Source organism: Cucurbita moschata, unplaced genomic scaffold (genome assembly GCF_002738365.1).
Source record: "Cucurbita moschata cultivar Rifu unplaced genomic scaffold, Cmos_1.0 Cmo_Scf00008, whole genome shotgun sequence".
In the NCBI taxonomy this organism is placed as follows: Eukaryota; Viridiplantae; Streptophyta; class Magnoliopsida; order Cucurbitales; family Cucurbitaceae; genus Cucurbita; species Cucurbita moschata.
The window spans coordinates 5,481,960-5,501,018 of record NW_019268524.1 but is presented as its reverse complement, the minus strand read 5'-3'; the positions used below and the strand labels follow the sequence as shown (position 1 = coordinate 5,501,018).

The 19,059-nt window shown below is 34.3% G+C and overlaps 4 protein-coding genes across 8 annotated transcripts in view; 1 reads left to right on the top strand and 3 right to left on the bottom strand.

Annotated features, from left to right (window-relative positions):
- Window positions 1–1,527: 1,527 nt before the first annotated feature.
- LOC111446705 (sufE-like protein 1, chloroplastic/mitochondrial) lies at window positions 1,528–3,041 on the bottom strand. Its single transcript, XM_023085634.1, has one exon. It carries the CDS (start codon window positions 3,017–3,019, stop codon window positions 1,901–1,903), a length of 1,119 nt encoding a protein of 372 aa, XP_022941402.1. The 5' UTR covers window positions 3,020–3,041; the 3' UTR covers window positions 1,528–1,900.
- Window positions 3,042–3,980: 939 nt separating this feature from the next.
- On the bottom strand, window positions 3,981–5,930 carry LOC111446288 (fructose-bisphosphate aldolase, cytoplasmic isozyme 1). Its single transcript, XM_023085033.1, has 3 exons — window positions 5,431–5,930; window positions 4,653–5,335; window positions 3,981–4,563 (listed from the first exon to the last, which is right to left on the bottom strand). The coding sequence occupies exons 1-3, from the start codon at window positions 5,456–5,458 to the stop codon at window positions 4,201–4,203; spliced, it is 1,074 nt and encodes a 357-aa protein (XP_022940801.1). The 5' UTR covers window positions 5,459–5,930; the 3' UTR covers window positions 3,981–4,200.
- A 154-nt stretch (window positions 5,931–6,084) lies between these two features.
- Window positions 6,085–13,534, bottom strand: LOC111446287 (uridine kinase-like protein 3). Of its 4 annotated transcripts, XM_023085031.1 has the most exons (16): window positions 13,425–13,534; window positions 13,224–13,290; window positions 12,251–12,431; window positions 11,566–11,657; window positions 11,190–11,259; window positions 10,332–10,450; window positions 9,651–9,747; window positions 8,669–8,748; window positions 8,252–8,446; window positions 8,039–8,122; window positions 7,857–7,917; window positions 7,226–7,286; window positions 6,960–7,053; window positions 6,800–6,872; window positions 6,568–6,650; window positions 6,085–6,471 (listed from the first exon to the last, which is right to left on the bottom strand). In XM_023085031.1, the coding sequence occupies exons 3-16, from the start codon at window positions 12,399–12,401 to the stop codon at window positions 6,283–6,285; spliced, it is 1,449 nt and encodes a 482-aa protein (XP_022940799.1). In that variant the 5' UTR covers window positions 12,402–12,431; window positions 13,224–13,290; window positions 13,425–13,534; the 3' UTR covers window positions 6,085–6,282. The 4 variants fall into 4 exon arrangements, with proteins under 4 accessions (XP_022940799.1, XP_022940796.1, XP_022940797.1 ...); XM_023085028.1 differs by having other exon boundaries at window positions 6,800–7,053; XM_023085029.1 differs by having other exon boundaries at window positions 6,800–7,053; window positions 13,400–13,530.
- A 5,275-nt stretch (window positions 13,535–18,809) lies between these two features.
- LOC111446133 (kinesin-like protein KIN-14F) overlaps window positions 18,810–19,059 on the top strand; it is a 10,166-nt gene continuing 9,916 nt past the window's right edge. The window contains exon 1 of one of the 2 annotated variants that reach the window (XM_023084804.1): window positions 18,810–18,997. The gene's annotated coding sequence lies outside the window, so the exon portion shown is untranslated. Of the gene's footprint in view, window positions 19,027–19,059 lie in introns of both variants that reach the window. The other variant, XM_023084805.1, reaches the window with a different exon arrangement.

The following is a 19,059-nucleotide window of genomic DNA, read 5'->3' as shown; positions in this document are numbered from 1 at the left end:
TTTTTTTTTTTTTTTTTTTTTTTCTCTCGTTACATATTGAAATTCCTGTATACAATAAAAAATGCGAGTGTTGATGAAAATTTTGATTTGGATTTGATTAATGAGAAATTATAAATGAAATTAGAGGTTACAACCAGCCTTTCAGCCAAAGGAAGAGAGAGGGAGGTTACAACCTGTTCTCCAGATATTCAATGTGGTTTAGTCATCAGAGAATTCCGGTGTTGGATGAAAGTCCCACATCGGCTAATTTAGAAAATGATCATGGGTTTATAGTTAAGGAATACTATCTCTATTGATTTGAAGCCTTTTGGGGAAGCCCAAAGCAAAGTCACAAAAGTTTATGCTAAAAGTGGACAATATCATACCATTGTAGAGAGTTGTGTTTATGTACAGAACAGCAAAGTTGTCAATAACATGAAAGGAACTCTCAGAGTTGGAGCTTCACTGGGTATCATCCATTACTCCTACTGGTTGATTAGGCGATACGAGTTGGTGATGAGTAGTCCACCAACCAGAGTTTTAGTTGCTTGGAGTTGCAAGACCAAGAGGTGAAGAAGCAAAACTATGTAAGAGCCTGAACAGATATCAGTTCAACAGCATTCTTCTTGTTTGACATTGTTTACACCATTTTTTGGATTCTAATGCAAGGAAATTCAGATCAGACATGGCTTCCATGTGTACCTTTTAGGTGCTTCACTAACAATTGGCATAACAGGTGAAACGTAGGATCAACCAATGTATATAGACTTCAGAAACAGTACACCCATTTGTGCCTCTGAGAAAGGCTAAAGGGGGAAGGTCTGTGGGAGTATCAACCAGATCTCCCTTGAGAATTCTCTGCCAAAAAGAACTATTTTTTGTTTTTTGACAATTTTTCTTATTTTCTTTTATAACTATGAAATTCTACCACACTTGCTGCTGGGAATCTTATATGCCCTATGGCTACCTAGATAAAAGTGTCTAGATTTTCAGCTTTTTAGCTGTTCCCTCGACTGATTCTTCCACTATACCATCATCTATTATCAATGAATCCAATCAAAGATTCCACTACTAAGCACATTCTCTAATGAATATTTAGAACAGAAAACTAAGCATGAGATAAGGAAAGGCTTGAAATAATAAGTATCATAACATCCTGATCATTCTATCTTCAAACTATGAATGCACCAATACAAAGGGCAAGATGGACTATAGTTGATTTAAAGGCAAGCTGACTGACAGAAGTTAAGGCAATAAATTTCATTTAGAATAATGCATACAAGCAAATCCGAATCATCTTGGTTATTAAACTGTTCATTAAAATCAAGCATCTCCCTGAATCTAAAACTGAAGGAATAAGAGACTATTTACTTCACAATAGAACAAAGAGCATGGAGAATTCATATTCAAACATCAAACTGGATCCAGAATGTAGCTGAGAGCCAAAATTGTAAGACAATTCCTCAAGAGCTAAACTAAAAACTGGAAACTTCTAAAAAAAAATCAGAAATTTTACATTTTCTTGAAGGAATTTGAAGAGCTACAAAGTTGAGATTTAAAATTTTGCTTTGGCGTATGATTCTAGTTGTTTGATAGGCTTAATAATTCATTCTAAAATTTGTTGAGAACGGAGCTGAATGTAATGAAGTACGAGTTATGATTCTCATCTTATAAAACGTTCTCTTTACCTTTTTCCTTATTTTCCTATCATAGAACAAGAATTGTTTGCAGAACCAATGACAGCAAAACTTCAACTTCTAAGCCTCAAATTGTAATAACTATAACATAAACACTCCTCAGAAATCACAGAAGTTCCTCTTCCTCATCCACTAAATAGAAATAGAGATAGAATACAGAAAATAAATGAAGGAAAAACATGTTTCAAGTGAGTTATGATGATGAACCTTTCTCCATTGGGGCTTCAGAGTTCATCAGGTGTCTTGGCCGAGATGGACAAGGCGTGCAGTCCACTCTGCAACTCTTCTTGCAACAGATTATAAATGAGCCTATGCCTTTTCACTAAGCTTTTCCCTTCGAACTCCTTTGACACAACCTTCAAATTAAAGTGTGTTTCTCCATCGCTGCCTCTTACCCCAGCATGCCCTGCATGCTGGTACGAGATATCTTCCACATTCAATTCCACTGGACTAAGGTCTTTCTCCAGTTTCTCCTTAATCCTCTTCCCTCTACTTCCCAATACACTAGAGTTATCACTTCCTTTATCTCCCAACTTCGATTCCTCATTTGGTTTCTCAGCATCAGTTTTGGAATCTGATTCTACTTTTTCCACAGCATCATCTATTTGCGACGATGAAATCGCACTGCCATTACCTTTTTCTGATTCCACAAGTAACCCAAGCGCCTTCCTCTGCATCAATTTCAACATATTCAAAAACCCATTATTTCTAGAAGGCGTGAGGCTCTGTTGAAGGCCAAGAAGAATAACAAAATCAGGAGAAACCCTAATAACCTCCTCCACAGGGCGATTAGAGAGTCCTTGAACGAGCAGAGCGGCGAGGCCCTTGGTTAGAGCAGAGTCCGAATCGGCCTCATACACAACATTCTTATTCGAATCCAAATAAGCCCTAACCCAGACCTGAGAAACGCAACCCTCGACCTTATTAGACTTGTTCTTGAACTGGGGGTCGAGGGGTTCGAGCTTTTTGCCATAGAACAGAAGCTGCTCATATTTGGCCCTCGAATCCTGAACTGATTGAAAGAGCCTGACTATTTCTTGAAGCTTAGGAGGGAGTTCTTCCACGGGTTGCAGAGGCTTGGAGGAGGAGGCGGAGGCCGATACGGAGAGTGACGACGGCGATTTGGAGGTAATCCTTTGGAAGGAAATGGATCGAAAAAAACAGAAATTGTGAGATTGAGAGGAGATTAAAGCTTTGGGGAATTTAGAACCGATTGGGGATTCTGTTGTGAGCAATCGAAGCGTAGAAGACGACATGGCTTCCAAATTTTTGGAAGCGCTGAGCCACAACTGACGGAGTCGAGAAGGGATGGGTCTTTGGAGAATCAGAATTGGAGATGACATTTAAATCGGTGGGGAAATTAGTTTTAAGATAATATAATTATTTCAGATTATTGCAATTTTGATTTTGATTTTGATTTTTTTTTTTTTTTACCTGAAATATAAATATTAAAATTTATAGGAGGAAGAAATTCTTTTTAAGGAGATAAAAGGAATTTTTTTGTTTTTTTGACAACAGAAAAGAAAATAAATCGTTATTTAAAATAATCTTTTATTCTTAAAAAAAATCTTTAAATTTTATATTAATATAATTATTCAATTATAATATATTTTATTTTATTTATTTTAAGAATAATCATATTCGTAAACCTCGTTTACTCTCGTATATTTACAAAATATTAAACTAAGTGAAACCTAAAAATTGGTAGCACGAGTTTTTGGGTTGGACGAAAAAGAGATATATATATATATATATATATATATATATATATATATAAATAAATAACTAAATGATGTATGTATTTGTACTCATATATCTATTAATTAATTAATTAATCAAATTTCTATTTTTTTTTACATAGAGCTATTTTACCTTGTGAAATATTAATATTATATATATATATATAAATAAATGCGTGTGTGCATAGAAAAATTAGTATAAGAAACTAATATCAAAATGTATAAACTAATATTAATAGTTTTGAATTATATATATAAAAATTTTAATTTTTTAAATGTAGAAATTCGAATTAATTAATGTCTTTCTAAAAAAAGAAATAAAGTCATAATATTATAAAAAAAAAGTTTTCTAATATAAATATGAAAATACAAAAAATTTAAAATTCTCGTACCTCTATTTAAATTGATTAGATTATCCGATTAACGATGATAATCTAATCAATTAATATATATATATATATATATATTTTGTTAGTATCTTCTATTAGATATGAAGTAGTTAGTGATTAGTTAAATCTCCCGAAATTTTGATTTTGTTTCATCCTCAGAAAAATTTGTGATGGAATTAACTTGAAAGCTCAGTTCTTGGAATAAGAAAAGTAACACCACACCACCAAAATAGTAACGCATAGCCTTTCAAATGACTTAGGAAGCACAGACATATGATGGTGTACAGAGCTTTGTGAGATGTATGCATTCACAAACAGGGAAGAAGACGAAGAAGAAGAAGATCCAGCAGGGGTGGGCAGGGGCAGTATATTATTGTACACACAGTTAAAGTTACTTTAGTATTTGTACCCAGCTTCGTACAGGCTCTCCGAGGCCAACCCGTTGCCGCTCCCACCGCCGTACTTCCCCAGAGTGGCCTCCGAGTTCGCCTTGCACCTAACCAAGAACGCTTCTTGAGCTTTCCCAACGTTCTCCTTCTTCCCACTCCATATCTTCAGCGTACTTTGCTGCAGTGCTCGCCCAAATGAGAAGGAAAGGGTCCATGGCTTCAACACTTGCAATTTGTTAATGGCATTGAGGTTCAGTGTGGCCTCTTCTTCGCTTTGTCCTCCCGACAGGAACACGATCCCCGGGACGGCGGCTGGGACGGTCCGAAGAAGTGCAGCTACTGTGTATTCTGCCACTACCTCTGGAGCTACCTATTTTTGCATAACATCATCATCTTTAATTCAAGATATAAGTGTGTTTGAATATTCAAGATGAACAAGGTAGAGAGAAGTATTATGACCTTTGGGCTAGCGGAGCCAGGGGTGACCATATTGGGCTTGAGGAGGGTCCCTTCAAGAAGCACATGGTGGTCACTCAGAGCCTTGTAAACCGCAGCCAGCACAATCTCAGTAGCAGCGGCACACTTCTTGATATCATGAGTACCATCAGTGAGGATTTCAGGCTCTACAATAGGAACCAACCCATTCTCCTGACAGATAATGGCATAGCGAGCCAAGCCCTGAGCGTTCTGTTGTATAGACAACTCAGAGGGCTCAGAAGCACCAATCTTGAGAACAGCACGCCACTTGGCAAAGCGAGCGCCGGCTTTGTAGAATTGTTGGCACCGAGCCCCAAGGGAGTCAAAGCCTTGGGTTGTGGTCTCGCCGTTGGTGCCAGCCAACTCGACAGTGCCCTTGTCCACTTTGATGCCTGGAATTACATTGTTCTCTTGAAGAACTTCCACGAACGGCTTCCCATCTGATGTCTTTTGGTAAAGAGTCTCTTCGAAGAGGATTACACCTGAGAGATAAGAGAGAGCATTGGGAGAGGTAAAGAGAAGCTCACGAAGGGCTTGGCGGTTGGACTCCACGTTCTCAACGCTTATGCTTGCCAGCCGCTTTCCAATTGTGCCAGTGCTCTCATCAGCTGCTAATATGCCCTTCCCTGGTGATGCAATGTACTTGGCATTCTTAATCAGCTCCTCTGCACAAAAATAAACATGGGAACTTTTTAGAACACATCACAACACTATATACATATAGAGAGAGAAAGGGAGAGGGAGAGGGAGAGAGAGGTACCTGCATACTTTCCAACAAAGGCAGACATGGTTAAAGGTGGAGGGGGGAAGGTTCTGAATCTGAGAAGAAGAAGGCTTCAATCTATATAGATAAGCTTTGTTCATGGAATATAGTGGCAGAATCAGACCCCATGCAAGTACATGGACACGTGTCACAAAGTTAGCCTAAAGGGGGTTATCGAGGTTGGATAGAAGAATGAGTGATGGCTTTCCAAGACAAGTGGCAAGTGGCAAGTGGCAAGTGGCAACTCATCCCCTCGATTATCCATCTCCCATACTTGGAACAATACTCAAAAATCCTGTTGGTTTGTATCCTTTCGATGGTCCTCATCTATTTCTTCCTTCAGCCGCACTTCTAAACAAAGTTGTTTTTTGGATTTTAACTCTCTCCATACCCATACTCTTCCTTCATCTTTTTGTCTCTTTGAGCGAAGAGGCCATACTGATGTACCTACTCATAACATCCAACACAAAAATATGTGTGCCCCTAATAATCATTCAAAATAATATCTAAAATAATATCTAACGGTATAAAACAATCAGCCACATCGCTCTAAAAAATAGTCTATGTAGTAAACGTCTCTCTCTAGGTAAATATACTGCTAAGGCATGCATAATATATCAAAAGGCAACTACACAGCCGAAGAATAAGAAGAATAGTAATCGTAATAATGACAATAATATAATAAGGGGGCGGCGTTTGTTTCCATATATAAGGCACTTATGAGTCAAAATTTTTTCTTTCTAAACACCTCGTGAAGCGCATTCATATAATAACCACATTATTTTGAGGTAAGATCATCTCTCCACGATTAACGACTGGGTATGATTCGGGTGTGTCGTGGGAGTGTTATTACTTGAGAGAACGATTACTGTGGAGAGGCCTCACTTCTTCATCATCGTCGGTTCCGAAATATCGGTCCCCAAACTCACCCATACCGGGCACCACACGAAAATCTTCATTCAGACCAATCTCTATTTCAGAGGTCACTATCTTTATTCTTGGAAAACGTTTGCATACCACATGTACGCCTTGAGGTGCCTAGAGTGAGGAAAAAAGGGACAATTCAATAAGAAAAAAATAGAGAAAATATGCTCTTCTGTAGAAATGAACTTCACGAACACTTCGTAAACTTACTGATATGAGATTGAGAAATATAATATTAGGCTCTGGAACACCCTTGCGTATGAGCAAAGAAATAGCTTGCACCGCTGAATACCCTGAAGAAACGTCGAGACAATCAGACCTACTCACAACCAGCCAATTCATGTCACTGATCACATGAAAGTAACCAATGGCCATGACAAAGCTTAAACATCATATATTTGACAATTTATAGAGTATGAGTCAATATCACAGAACAGCTAACCTGTGCCTAGGATGGGATCCAATAGTAATACATGTCTATTGGAGATATCAGAGGGTAGTTTTTCATAAATTAACTGCACAAAGCATACGACGTCAAAACCTGTCAATATATGCATGCACTTGGGAACAAAACCAAAGAAGACGCGAAAACGAGAGCATACCTGTTGACCATTGTCGCCTTCCCTATGAATGAGAATCTTTCCAATTTTGATGCCTTTACAACATGCCCGCAGAGCATTTTCCATACTCTCACCACTGAAATCAGTTTAAAGTACTCAACAATGTAACTTATAAGGATCAAGATAAAAACGCAATATCTACACAGATTAGAGACAACTCTTTGGAGTACTGAAACAAACAATTTTGGTACGCAAATAATAGAAGAAAAACGTCTAATCTTCAAAAAGAATTGGGATTTACGTCTAACCTCCTGATGACAGATACACCACATAACCTCTTGCAGAAATCAACACCACTGTACACAGATCCTGTGTCCACACCAAAAACTTTCAAGTTTTAGCGACAATGAACTTATTCCACAATGTATGTATATAAATAAAATGGATAACATCACATCTCAAAAAGAGAACAAACCCAAATGAAGACAGTTGAGTTACTATTAAGCATGCTGCATCATCATTGTGCTCAATGCATATCTTAGTGAGAAAGTTACAACATAGGAATATCTGCATGCAGATCAATCGATTATGATTTCTAGGTAAAGCAAGCAAGGATTTGGTTATTTATATGGACGGATGAGTTGTCAAATTCATTTAACAAAATATAATTCGTTGTCCCTACCCAAATACCAACGTTCATGCAGAGAAGAAAACCATGACTGTACTAAAAGATAAGAATGAAGCTAGACTTGATTGTTTTTAAAAAAAATCAAAAGGCATTTAAATTTGACAGAAAAAGCATACAGTTCAAAAATATGTGCAAAAAAGGACAGCAACTAAATGCATAGATACTCAGCCTTCAACTGATTGATAAATGAACATTTTACACCATAAGCCATAATGCATAAATACATTGGCAAAACATGTTAACTGGCTTACCAGTTGGAGTTGTCACCTGCTTCTCTGTAAATGGTAAATGTCCCAGACCATGTTCAACAACCTACATAAAGGGTCAGGAAGTCATGACAAGAAAAAAAAAACAAACAGAAACTTCTTGGACAGTTTCTATTAGAAAAGTTAAACACTGATAGAATAAAGGTTTCTACAGGCACAAAACTTACCAGACGAATCAACCGGTCGGCATAAAACACAAAATCATGCTTTGTGGTTTTAGCATCTCGTATTAATGTATGCATGCCTCGTATCTGGAAGAAAAGAAAAAGAACCAGTAATAATCCCCAACAAAAACTAATCAACGAAGCTAAAAAAGACTAAAATTATGTTTTGCATTCTTCAGGTAAATAGCAAAACACACAGTAGACAAGTCTATATACCTGGAAGGTAGACTGGATAACATATAAATTAGGGTATATTTTACAAAGATCATGCTGACCAAGCTTCGTGCGAATATGTTGTACAATCAAATCAATGGCAACATGATTGTCACCCCCTCTGGGGATGATGATATCAGCGTACTTCTTTGTTGGAAGTATGAAGTCATCAAATGCAGGCTTTACAAATTTTGAATACTGCATCAACAAGAAGCTTAAACATTATTATTATATATATAAATAAAATTAAAAAAAAAAAGGAAAAAAAGGGAGAAAAACATGATTGAAAAACAACTAAAGGTTTTAAAAAGATTCATTTACAAAATCACGTTGTACTGAAAGTAAAATGTGCGGAAAGAATATAATTGGGATAAACATAGCATAATACTAAACATCAGTGAATATTTGATGGTAACTAACCTGATCGAGTACTGCAGCTATGTCTCTAGCCTTATCCACAGTATCACGCTTAATCCTTCTCGCTAAACGAACATCAGCATCTGCACTGAAAAGTTTAAAATGTGAAGCAATTATTCAACTTAGTAGGTTAAACGTTTACCCAAATTTTGAATGCGCCATAGAAAAATGTCTGGTTTATTGAACAAAAAAGAGGTATTGAAAATAATTGAAAGGAAGCTGAAGCATTTGAAAACCTTTTAAAATTCAGAAATATGTTGGGTAGAAAAATTCTTTAAATTCTTGAAAAATATAATGATTTTACTTGCACCCGTAGTTCTCTGAAAAATTTAAGACATTTAAATGAAGAAAGTTTAATAGTTGGTTAATTTCTGTACTATCCATTTAGTTAGATCTATTTGTAAACTTCAAAATTTTAAATTATATCCACAAAGAATTTATCTATTATTCTAGGTAACTTTATTTTATCGAATTCATTTAGTTAAAGAAACAGAAACAATAACTAAAAGAAAGAAAATAAAATTTGAAAACAAAGAACCTCCATTTTCTGGAATTGAATCTGAAAACTATTGTCACAATTTCCATAAACCTTCCCGATGCATCTTCTTTGTAATCATTGTATTTGAAGCAGCTTAACATATTAGAAAACCTTTCTCAAACCACAAACTAAGTGAAGCCTTATCACCTCAATGTTAATGAGAATGGAGATATTTTTATCTCACCTACCACCTCCACTCAAACACAGACCACAAAGGATAAGAACAGTCATAGAGAGAATAAATGGCTTCATTTTCAAATCGGATAGTTGCAAGAGTTAATAATTTTATAACCTAGAATAATATCAAGACCATTCACAAGTAGAGACAATGACAAGGGACCTCTACGACTTTATTTTCAGATCCAGAAAGTCCCATAAGCTAATAAATTTCATTTCATGGAAAAATAGAAACAGTACATTTGAAAAGTAAGGACATAGCATAAAGACCTGTATCAACAAATATCTTCATATTCATCAGTTCTCGAACACGAGGGTCATGGAAAACGAGAATTCCTTCCAAAATGATAACATCTGCAGGGTTAACCTGCAAATGAGAATTAGACAGTTATTGTCTGTAGAACAAAAAATTAAAAAGGAAATAATGATGCCATGAATCTATGCTGGATTTATTTGTGAGTACCACAATAAGATATTAACTAGACAATGTAATGAAGGTGAAATAGAAAATCTTCCATGAAATCAAACACCTCCCTCCCCATCATAAATCATATACCGATGACACCTTGGTTTTCATTTTTCAATAAATTAAATAAAGCTTATATAAAAACAATCAATCTTTTAGAGGTGTAAACTATCCCATTCAAGCATTCATCGATTATAACTTTTACCCGTTAAATAGGTCTCTTTACTACAAAATTTCATGTACTTTACCTCCCAGATCAAACTCAAGTTATCAAAACCCGAACAGAGTAGAAGAGCAGAATCAAATTCATTGTACAGTCATGTCTTAGTATCCTAAAGATACATCACGGCACCTTGAGAATCTATTTGCATGAAAGTAATGTCACATCAGAATCTAGAAAGAGAATTTTCAGTATGGCTAATTCCTATGCTCCACATAGAATGTAAAAAATCTAGAAGTCATACTGAAAATTCTAATTGACATACCCTTCTTGGTGGAAAAACGTTATTTTTGTAACTCTTGAAGTCATATTTTGGAATATCTACAGACTCCCCATGCCTCAATTTCTCCATCGAACTTAAAAGTTCCTCTGTGTCAAATGCATCTGATACAAGAAATTTTACATCAGAAAGAAGCATTCCATCAATTTTTCCCACACCAACCCAGAACACAACTACAATATATACCAAACTCATGCAGTATATATAACCTCACCAATAGATGGTCCTTCAGACTATTATTAAGATGACATGCCTATAATTAACCATTAATAATTAGATCCTCCAATTAAGAGTACAACTTAGAAAACAATAATATTCAAGCTTTTCAAAGGGTAAAACCTATAAGTATCTCGAAATATTGCATCAACTATATGATTCACAACTGTCATATTAATGCAACTAGAAAGTTCAAAATTTTTATGAATTTGTAAATCTGTATTTCTAAGCATAAATTGGAGCCTTTATTAGCCCAAAATGTTGACGGGAATAACCAGTTACCACAACCTAATAGATTTCATCACATGCCAAAAGGATAAATTCAATCTATTAGATTATTCTCTTACTCATAGAAATTGACCAGAACACTAGCAAATCAGAACAGGAACCAAAAGAATAACATGGAAGTATAGAGAGGGCAGTCATAGGAATTGCGGAAAATAGATGACCGACAAGGAAGATGCAAAATGGTTAAACAAACATTTAGTAATTTCCAATGAAGAATATGCCATCAGAGAAATATTAGCATCAAGATATACTTGGAACTATTCAATGGTGAAATACAAAAGGAATTATTCGATTATTCTAAGATATGAATTATTAACTGAAACATTAAATTAAACTTACTAGGATGGTCAAAGTTGTATTCATGGACTTGTGCAAGTTCCTCTGAAGTTAAATAATGATAGAAGGAATCCTATGAGACCAGCATATAATATCAATATCAGTGTCAGAAGCTCATCAGATTTAAATCCTCACTTGTGATTCTCTTCCATGCTCCAAAGAACCGGAGTGGCAAAAGGTGGAGGTAGATTAAGTTTTAAAAATCTATAAATAAGGCACTTATATATAGAGGAGGGTCGTGAGAATTCAGATTAATTCCAAGCAGTTGATGTTCTCAAATCTCCTGTTTAGTGGCTCAGTGTTTCAAGTTAAAGTTAATCAAACATAATACTTCAAATGATTATCACCAGTAAATGAAATTTGCTTCGAGAAAAGCTACCTGGTTTACAAGTACGACTCGCTGGTCATGAAGTTGATGAATGATCATATCACAAACGGTTGTCTTTCCAGAGGTCGCACCACCCGCAACCCCTTCAAAAATAAAGAAGATTTGTGAGCCATACACATAGAAGATAAAAGAGACCCATTAGTTTGAGTGTGTTCGGAAAACACAAAGTTAGGGAATACACAAAGAATGTCATAAAATGATACTAAATTAAATTATAATAAAATAGAAGACTGGAAATCTTCTAGAACTGACTGCCACACCCACCCACCAACAACATAAGAAAATTATAATAATAATAATAAAGGTGACTTGATTTGTTTTACCAGACCTTCGACGCCATTTTGAGTTTTATCAATCAGTTAATAACGGGAAAAGGTGAAAGAAAAAAAAAAAAAAAAGAGAATGAAGAAGAATAAAATTTGTTTACATATCATGTAATTTAGCTATAAAGCGTGAAATGATTGAAGTCACTTCAAAAAAGGCCAAGATTAAAGTCACTTTTGTCAACTATTTTGATGCAGACTGATAACCATGCATTACAATATTACGCATCATCGCAGTTTCCATCTAAAGAAATTTAGGACAAACGTCACTTTCTTCTTACATAAACGTCATCATGCAACTTTCATCTACTCCAAGAAAATAAAATCAAGTAGGTAATGCATGAAATACTTGCCTATGACAAAAGGTTGTTTTTGAAAATTTTCAGTTCCTGACATCAAGCTCTTCGTATGTCCATTTTGTTGCTTCAAACTATCGATATAAAGCCCAGAAAAATGCACGCCTGATGAGGCCTCTAGTAAATCAGCAACTGAAGCAGAGCCCATGCCCAGGATCTTAACTAGCAATCAGTGTTCCTGATTTAAAGAGGAAAACCATTTAGCATATCTTCAACAGCATGAAGCCATTCACAAATCATTTCCTTTACAGCCAACAAGATAAGCACATACAGACCAAAAAAACCTCCCCTCTGCATGACATAGTCTTAAGAGCCAAAAACATAATAAAATCAATCTTAGCATAAATGGCCTCAAGAGATCTAAACACCACAACACTATATTATCCCCATTATTTCATAGATCCACACCACCTGCATTAACTGGGTATTTTCTACTCTCATCAATTTCATTGAAAACTTATGTACAATTGTTTTCCTTATTACCATAAGGAAAATAAGAAGCGTTAAAAATTGATCACAGAGGCTTTTATTTAACCGTTTCAGTAAATTTAGAGCCGCCTGCAACTTAACAAACTACTTCTATTGAACACTTAACAGCCAGCATAAGCTCTGTACCATATGATATATTAACGAAGTCCAACCAAACAAAACACCATACACAAACAGCATCCGATTCACACAATTGACATAAAATCCAACCTCAATCACATTTCGCATCCGTACAGCAGCAGAATTACAGTCCTAAACAACACAGATCAACAGAACCGCAGTACAGCAATTACAACAAACACACACAAAAAACAGATTCAGATTCCTCGACAGTGAAATCAACAGAAAGTGGAGAAATCCGCATTAACCGACCTCTATCCACCAATCCGCAAAAGAAAACGAACGAATCGAGATCATAAATAAACAAAACACAGCAAGCAATAAAAAAATAAAAAAAGCTTCAAAGTAGCGCGCTACATACCAGTACGATTACGCAGCAGATCCAATCGAAATCCCGCGGCGATCAGGTAACGTATGCAAATTCCTTTCTTAAAAAAGAAAAAAAGAAATATTATTTAATACTATAATGGATTAAAGAAACAAAAACTGAGATTCAAAGATTCAGTCAAATTAATCAGGAAAGTAAAGCAAAAAAACCAAATGCAGTTGAGTCCGAACGCACCGACGTGAAATTGCTTAGAAAGTGAGAAACAAAGGAGGAAGAAGGGGAGAGAGAGAGAGAGAAAGTGGAGAGAGAAAGAAAATGAAGGTTCTTGGCTCTGATACAGACGTTTGGATTGGCGGTATATATATAGTGGTGCCGGAGATAGAGGAGACGGAGACCTTGTATCCGATTCCATTTGGTGGGCCCGAATCCGGTGCTTCCCGTTTTTATTAAAAATATTATTAATATTTTCGACAAAAATTTATAGTGACACCATATTTATTCTTAAATTATCGAGCTATTGTAATATAGCTGTCGTTCTTGTCTAATTTTTTTTTTTTTTACATTATTTTTAAAAAAAATATATTTTATATTAAAATCTTTAGTATTGGGAATTCAATAAATCTTTTGAACCAATTCAAAATTTTAGATGGATAACTCGACCATCTAAATAGAGTTCATAAGCTAAGCCAACTCAACCTAGCCCTCTATTTTCAAGTTGGGTTAGGTTTGTGACTCGAGCAACCCTAATACAATTCACAACTCAACCCAACCCAATACAAAACTAATTCGGTTGAATTGGGTTGTGGATTAATTTTTTTAATGATTCAAAAATCATATTTATTCATAATACGTGTTACGATATAACTAAAATCTTATAAAATTCAAATATCAAATATTTATAAGTCACACTACATTATTAATATCGGTTACAAATATGATATATTCTCAGTATGATAGGATTGGATTGAGTTGACCTAACAAAAAAAAATGTCAGAGCAACTGAATCGAAAAATCTAATTCAACCCAAATTTTTATTGTTTGGGTTTGATTAGTCTATATTGATCTGATTATCGAATCATATGAATATCTCTATTAAAAATTTTAAAAAAATAATATCATGAAATAAGTTACTGTTGTTAATTAATTAGATAAATATTTAAGAACAAAAATTACGCTTCTTCTTTTGGAACTCCCGAACATACTTTTAATTTATTGTATGGTTTTTTTTTTTTTAATAAAGAATTGTTTTTATATTTTTAATAATATTGTAGATCTTACATCATCCTTGAAAGCTGTTGACTCAATTAATTAAATAATAATAATTAATTAATTAATGTATAAAATTTTGAGGAAAGTGTAATAATAAAGTGAACAATATAACATAAGCCAAAACAATGTATGGTAGTGCGGTCGGGCGGTAACGCTGTCGTACGGCGGTGCTGTGGAAAAACTTGGCATAAATTACGATTCCAGCGTGGCACTGACTCGGCTGTGGGCCCACCGCTTTTTTAGGAGATTGATTGCCATTGATTTCTGTATCATAATATTCTGTAATTACTTTTTTAAAAAGGAAAATTTTGCTTTTCCCAATAAATGGTTCTTCAAGTTGTTTTTTTAATCTATTTTTAATTTTTAGATTATTTTTTTAATTATTTAAAAAATTATAGTTAAAATTTTATAAATTAGAAATATCAAACATCCGCAAGTTATAACTTATCTTTAATAACGTTACAAATATCTTTTAATCTTCATAATAATAATTAAAAAATAATTGTTCAAATTCTAGGAAGGCTTTGACGTTCTGAACAATTCTCTTATATTTCATAGACCCTATCGAGGTCTGGAAGTTGTTCACTAGGTTGGTTCTAGCACGGCAAATTCCTAGATGGTGAATTTCATCTTGGATGAGCCAACTTTTCTGTTATCATACGTTTTAGTGAGCTTGCATAGCCACAACGGTGAACATCATGTATCATGGGTTGAGTCATGGCCTCATTATATCTCATAAGACAATATGACATTTGATTTGAACACATTTGTGCAAGGTTAACTAGCGACCCCATACAACCAACATCTGGAGGAGCGCCCTCGCATGCGTGTCAGCTACTCGATCTACACATGTGGTCCCTCACCCCTCTTAAGGCATGTTTACATTACATTGAGTTTGCTCATGGGACCTCAGACTGTTTTACACATTGTGGCAGCCATTTTGGTTCTCTACCGTAGCTTTAAAATTTTTGAATTTTACAAAAGCTTTTGACTTGTGTTGTTGAAAGTAAACCTCAGCTCATGGGACTATAGTCGTCAGTAAATAGTAAAAAATAAATTCTCCTTACGAAGGATTTAGTTTGCGTTGGTCGACATAAATCAACGTGAATCAATTCTAGACAATTTGAAACAATAAGAAAAGACTTCCTAGTTTGCTTGTCATAAATGCATTCTTCACCTAAGCTAATTGAGTCATTTTTTTTTTTTTTTTATGATCTATTGATTCTTGACTCATGAGATTGAAGCGAGCCCATGAGTTCATCATATGATCAAATTTTGGAGTTAAGCTTTCCAATACCTTTGCAACAATGGTTTCATATGAAATTTGCTCTCCATAGCCACGCATTTGGCTAACTATTGTCGGACAAAAAATCAGCAATTGATTCACTATTCGTCATGAGAAAAGTTTCAAAATCATGTCTCACAGATAACAATTTGACTGTTATGGTCTTTGAATTTTGCTTTAATGTAGTTGCTGCTACAATTCTTGACAAGATAGTCTCATGAATTGCTTGCTAACCAATGAACAAAGTTTGACGTTTTCTTTTCTTGGTTTCTCTCAACCTTTTCTTTTGTTGTGGGTTCAAATACATCTACAAACCTATACTCCATCACGTCTCATAGCTTTTGCGATCTAAGCAACGACTTCATTTGATGCTCCACCACTTATATTTCTCACCATTAAAAACTGGTATGAGCTGTGAAAAAAAAAAAAAAACATCTACCCCAAATTTCATACCATTAAAAAAATATTCGCTCTTGTGTTGACCAAACCTATCTATGGTACCAAATTAAAGCCGTAAATAATTTATTATTGTTTTACTCACCCCTTGCCAAAAGAATTGGACATGTATTTAATAATTTTCAAAGTTATTATAGACCAATTTTGATAGGATAGGTCAAAAGAAGTCGAATACAATGAACAGTAACTAGAAATAAGTCTCCGCATGGCCACACTTGTGCTTGCGCTGACCCACACGTCTAGCTCCTTGGCTACTTGCACCTCCACGTGCACATGAAGCACATGCGCCCACGTGTCTTCAACCTATTGACAACCTCGTTTTTCTTCTCTACAGAAGAAGTAACGATTTGACCATTGTTTTGAAGAGAGACCAAGTGAAAAAGACATGTCAGTGAAGATACAGACTATCTATATCTAAGCACCACGTGCCTGTTGAAAAACGAGTCAACGAATTAATAAAAAGCAACCTACGTAAATTTTAAATATTATAGGATGAAATGAAAAATTAATGTTACATATATTTTAAAATCTCATCATTAAACTTTCTATTATGTTTTTGTAAATGATTGAAATGAAAAATCAACTTAATAAAATATCTATTATCTTCCAAAATTTGATTCACCGCAAATATTTACAAAATTATATACAAGAACGATATGATTTAAAATATTATTTTATTAATTTAGCATACTTGAAAAATAAAAAATATTAAATATGCTAAATTTTAACCAAAAATAAAAAATAAAAACAAAATCAATTAAGTGAAATAAAATTTATTTTGATACAATTTAATGAACCCTTTAACAAACAGGGGCAAAAGTGGAATTTCACTCCCAACTAAATATATGGAAATGCAAAGAATATATAGATTAGTGATTTTGTTTGGTTTTTGAAGCACAAAATCTAATAAAAAGGTTTTTAACTAAAATAAATAATAATAATAATAATAATAATAATAATAATAATGGGGTTAAATAAATGGGGCACATAATGTAAAAAAGAAGGGCGCATGGCCAAAAGTTTGCCTCCATAATCATTTGAGTTTGGAGGATCCAACGTTCATAGTTCCCCTCTTCCCCTTTACACTTTTAACTTTTTTTTTTTCTTCATTTAACTTAGAACGTAGCTGAGAAATGATCGGGTTTCTATTGGTTTGAAGTCTTTTTGACTATAACCTTTTTATTTGAGTCAGCACGGGTGGATGATTTTGAATATTTGACATTCTGGTCGATGGCATATGTGTTAACTGTTTGAGTTATCATCAAATCGACATTTTTAAGTAAAACTAAACACAAAAGTATCCGATGGTTTAGGGTTCAATATAGTCTAGGGTTTAGGGTTTTAGGGTTTTAGGGTTTAGGTATGGTCATCCAACACCTAATTTATGATGTCCCACGTTAGTCGGGAAGGATAACAAAACACCCTTTTATAAGGGAGTGGAAATCTTGCTCTAAAGATGTGTTTTAAAGCCTTGAGGGGAAACTCAAAAGGAAAAGCCAAAAGGATAATATCTACTAGCGGTGGATCTGGGTCGTTACATAATTGCTCTAAGCAAAGTACTTAATAGCGACATATTGGTGGCTTAAATAAGATGACTCCGTAGATATATTAATTAGAGATATTGATGATATTATTTTCAAAAAAGAAAAAAAAAAATGAAATTACTTAATTTAGGAATATTTTGTATTAACTTAATATTAAAATTAAGAACATACAACGGTACGAATTTTATTTTATGCTAAAATTACAGGGCTGTGGGGTCACCGACAAATCGCAATGCCCGCATTGATTCCGATGGTCACGGTCAATTCAATATAAAAAGGAAAAAAAGATAAACCGGCAGTTTGAATCATAATAATTACGAAAACCCGGAAGGACCATTCGTACTATTTGTGTGAGTAATGTAGCGTATAAAACCCGTAATCCACTCATACTTCTATTAAGTAGTTCCGACGTGGGAGGAAGTTGTACACGTGTCGTAATTACATTTGTCTCATATTATCCGACGTGGAATAACCGTTTTCAAGTCAAAACTCGAAAACACCAAGTTATTTAATGATAATTTATTAATGTTGTCTGGTATGGGGCTTCTGACGGTGCTTCGTTTATTGACGTCCGGCTTTAAGCCTCCTTCCTGCCGTTAATCAACGGCCGTCATCTCAGAATCTTTTTCAAATTTCAAAATTTTTTTGTTTCCGTTTTGGGTTATATTTGTTTTTAATATATATATATATTTTAAAGTGTTTGGTATTTTTATTTTTTTAAATGATTTTTTTTCATTTTTTTAATAATAAATACGTTTATAATGGCATTAAAAATAAATTATGGTTTCAATCCAAAATTAATGGTAAAAATATTTTGAAATTTTTTTAAATGTTTAAAAATTATTATTAAGAAATTTAAATTTTAAAAATATTTTTTTAAATAAAATACAAAATTAGAGGTATTTTTATTAATTTTTAAAGATAAAAATATATTAAAAAATGTTTTTTTTTCTTATAATGAAAGATTTTATTTTAGAAAAAAAAATGCAGAATTTTAGTCACTTTTGTTTATGAATGGACTTATATAGACACTCCAAAACGTTACAATTGAAGCTTTCATTAAATTCTTCATCTCTCTCTCTCTCTCTCAAACTTCCCCCACGTCGAAGGAGCATTTACTAATCCGGTTCTGATTTTCTTCTTCTTCTTCTGAGAATCCTGACATCAACGATCACGAGAAGCTCGTTGAACTTCTCACCAAACTTTGTTGCTAATCAATTTCCTCCGGAAAGGAAGTCGAAGATTCATTACTGGTGAAGATTTTGATCATTGTACTTGTTAGGTATTGTTTTTGTTTTGTTTTTTTTTTTTTTTT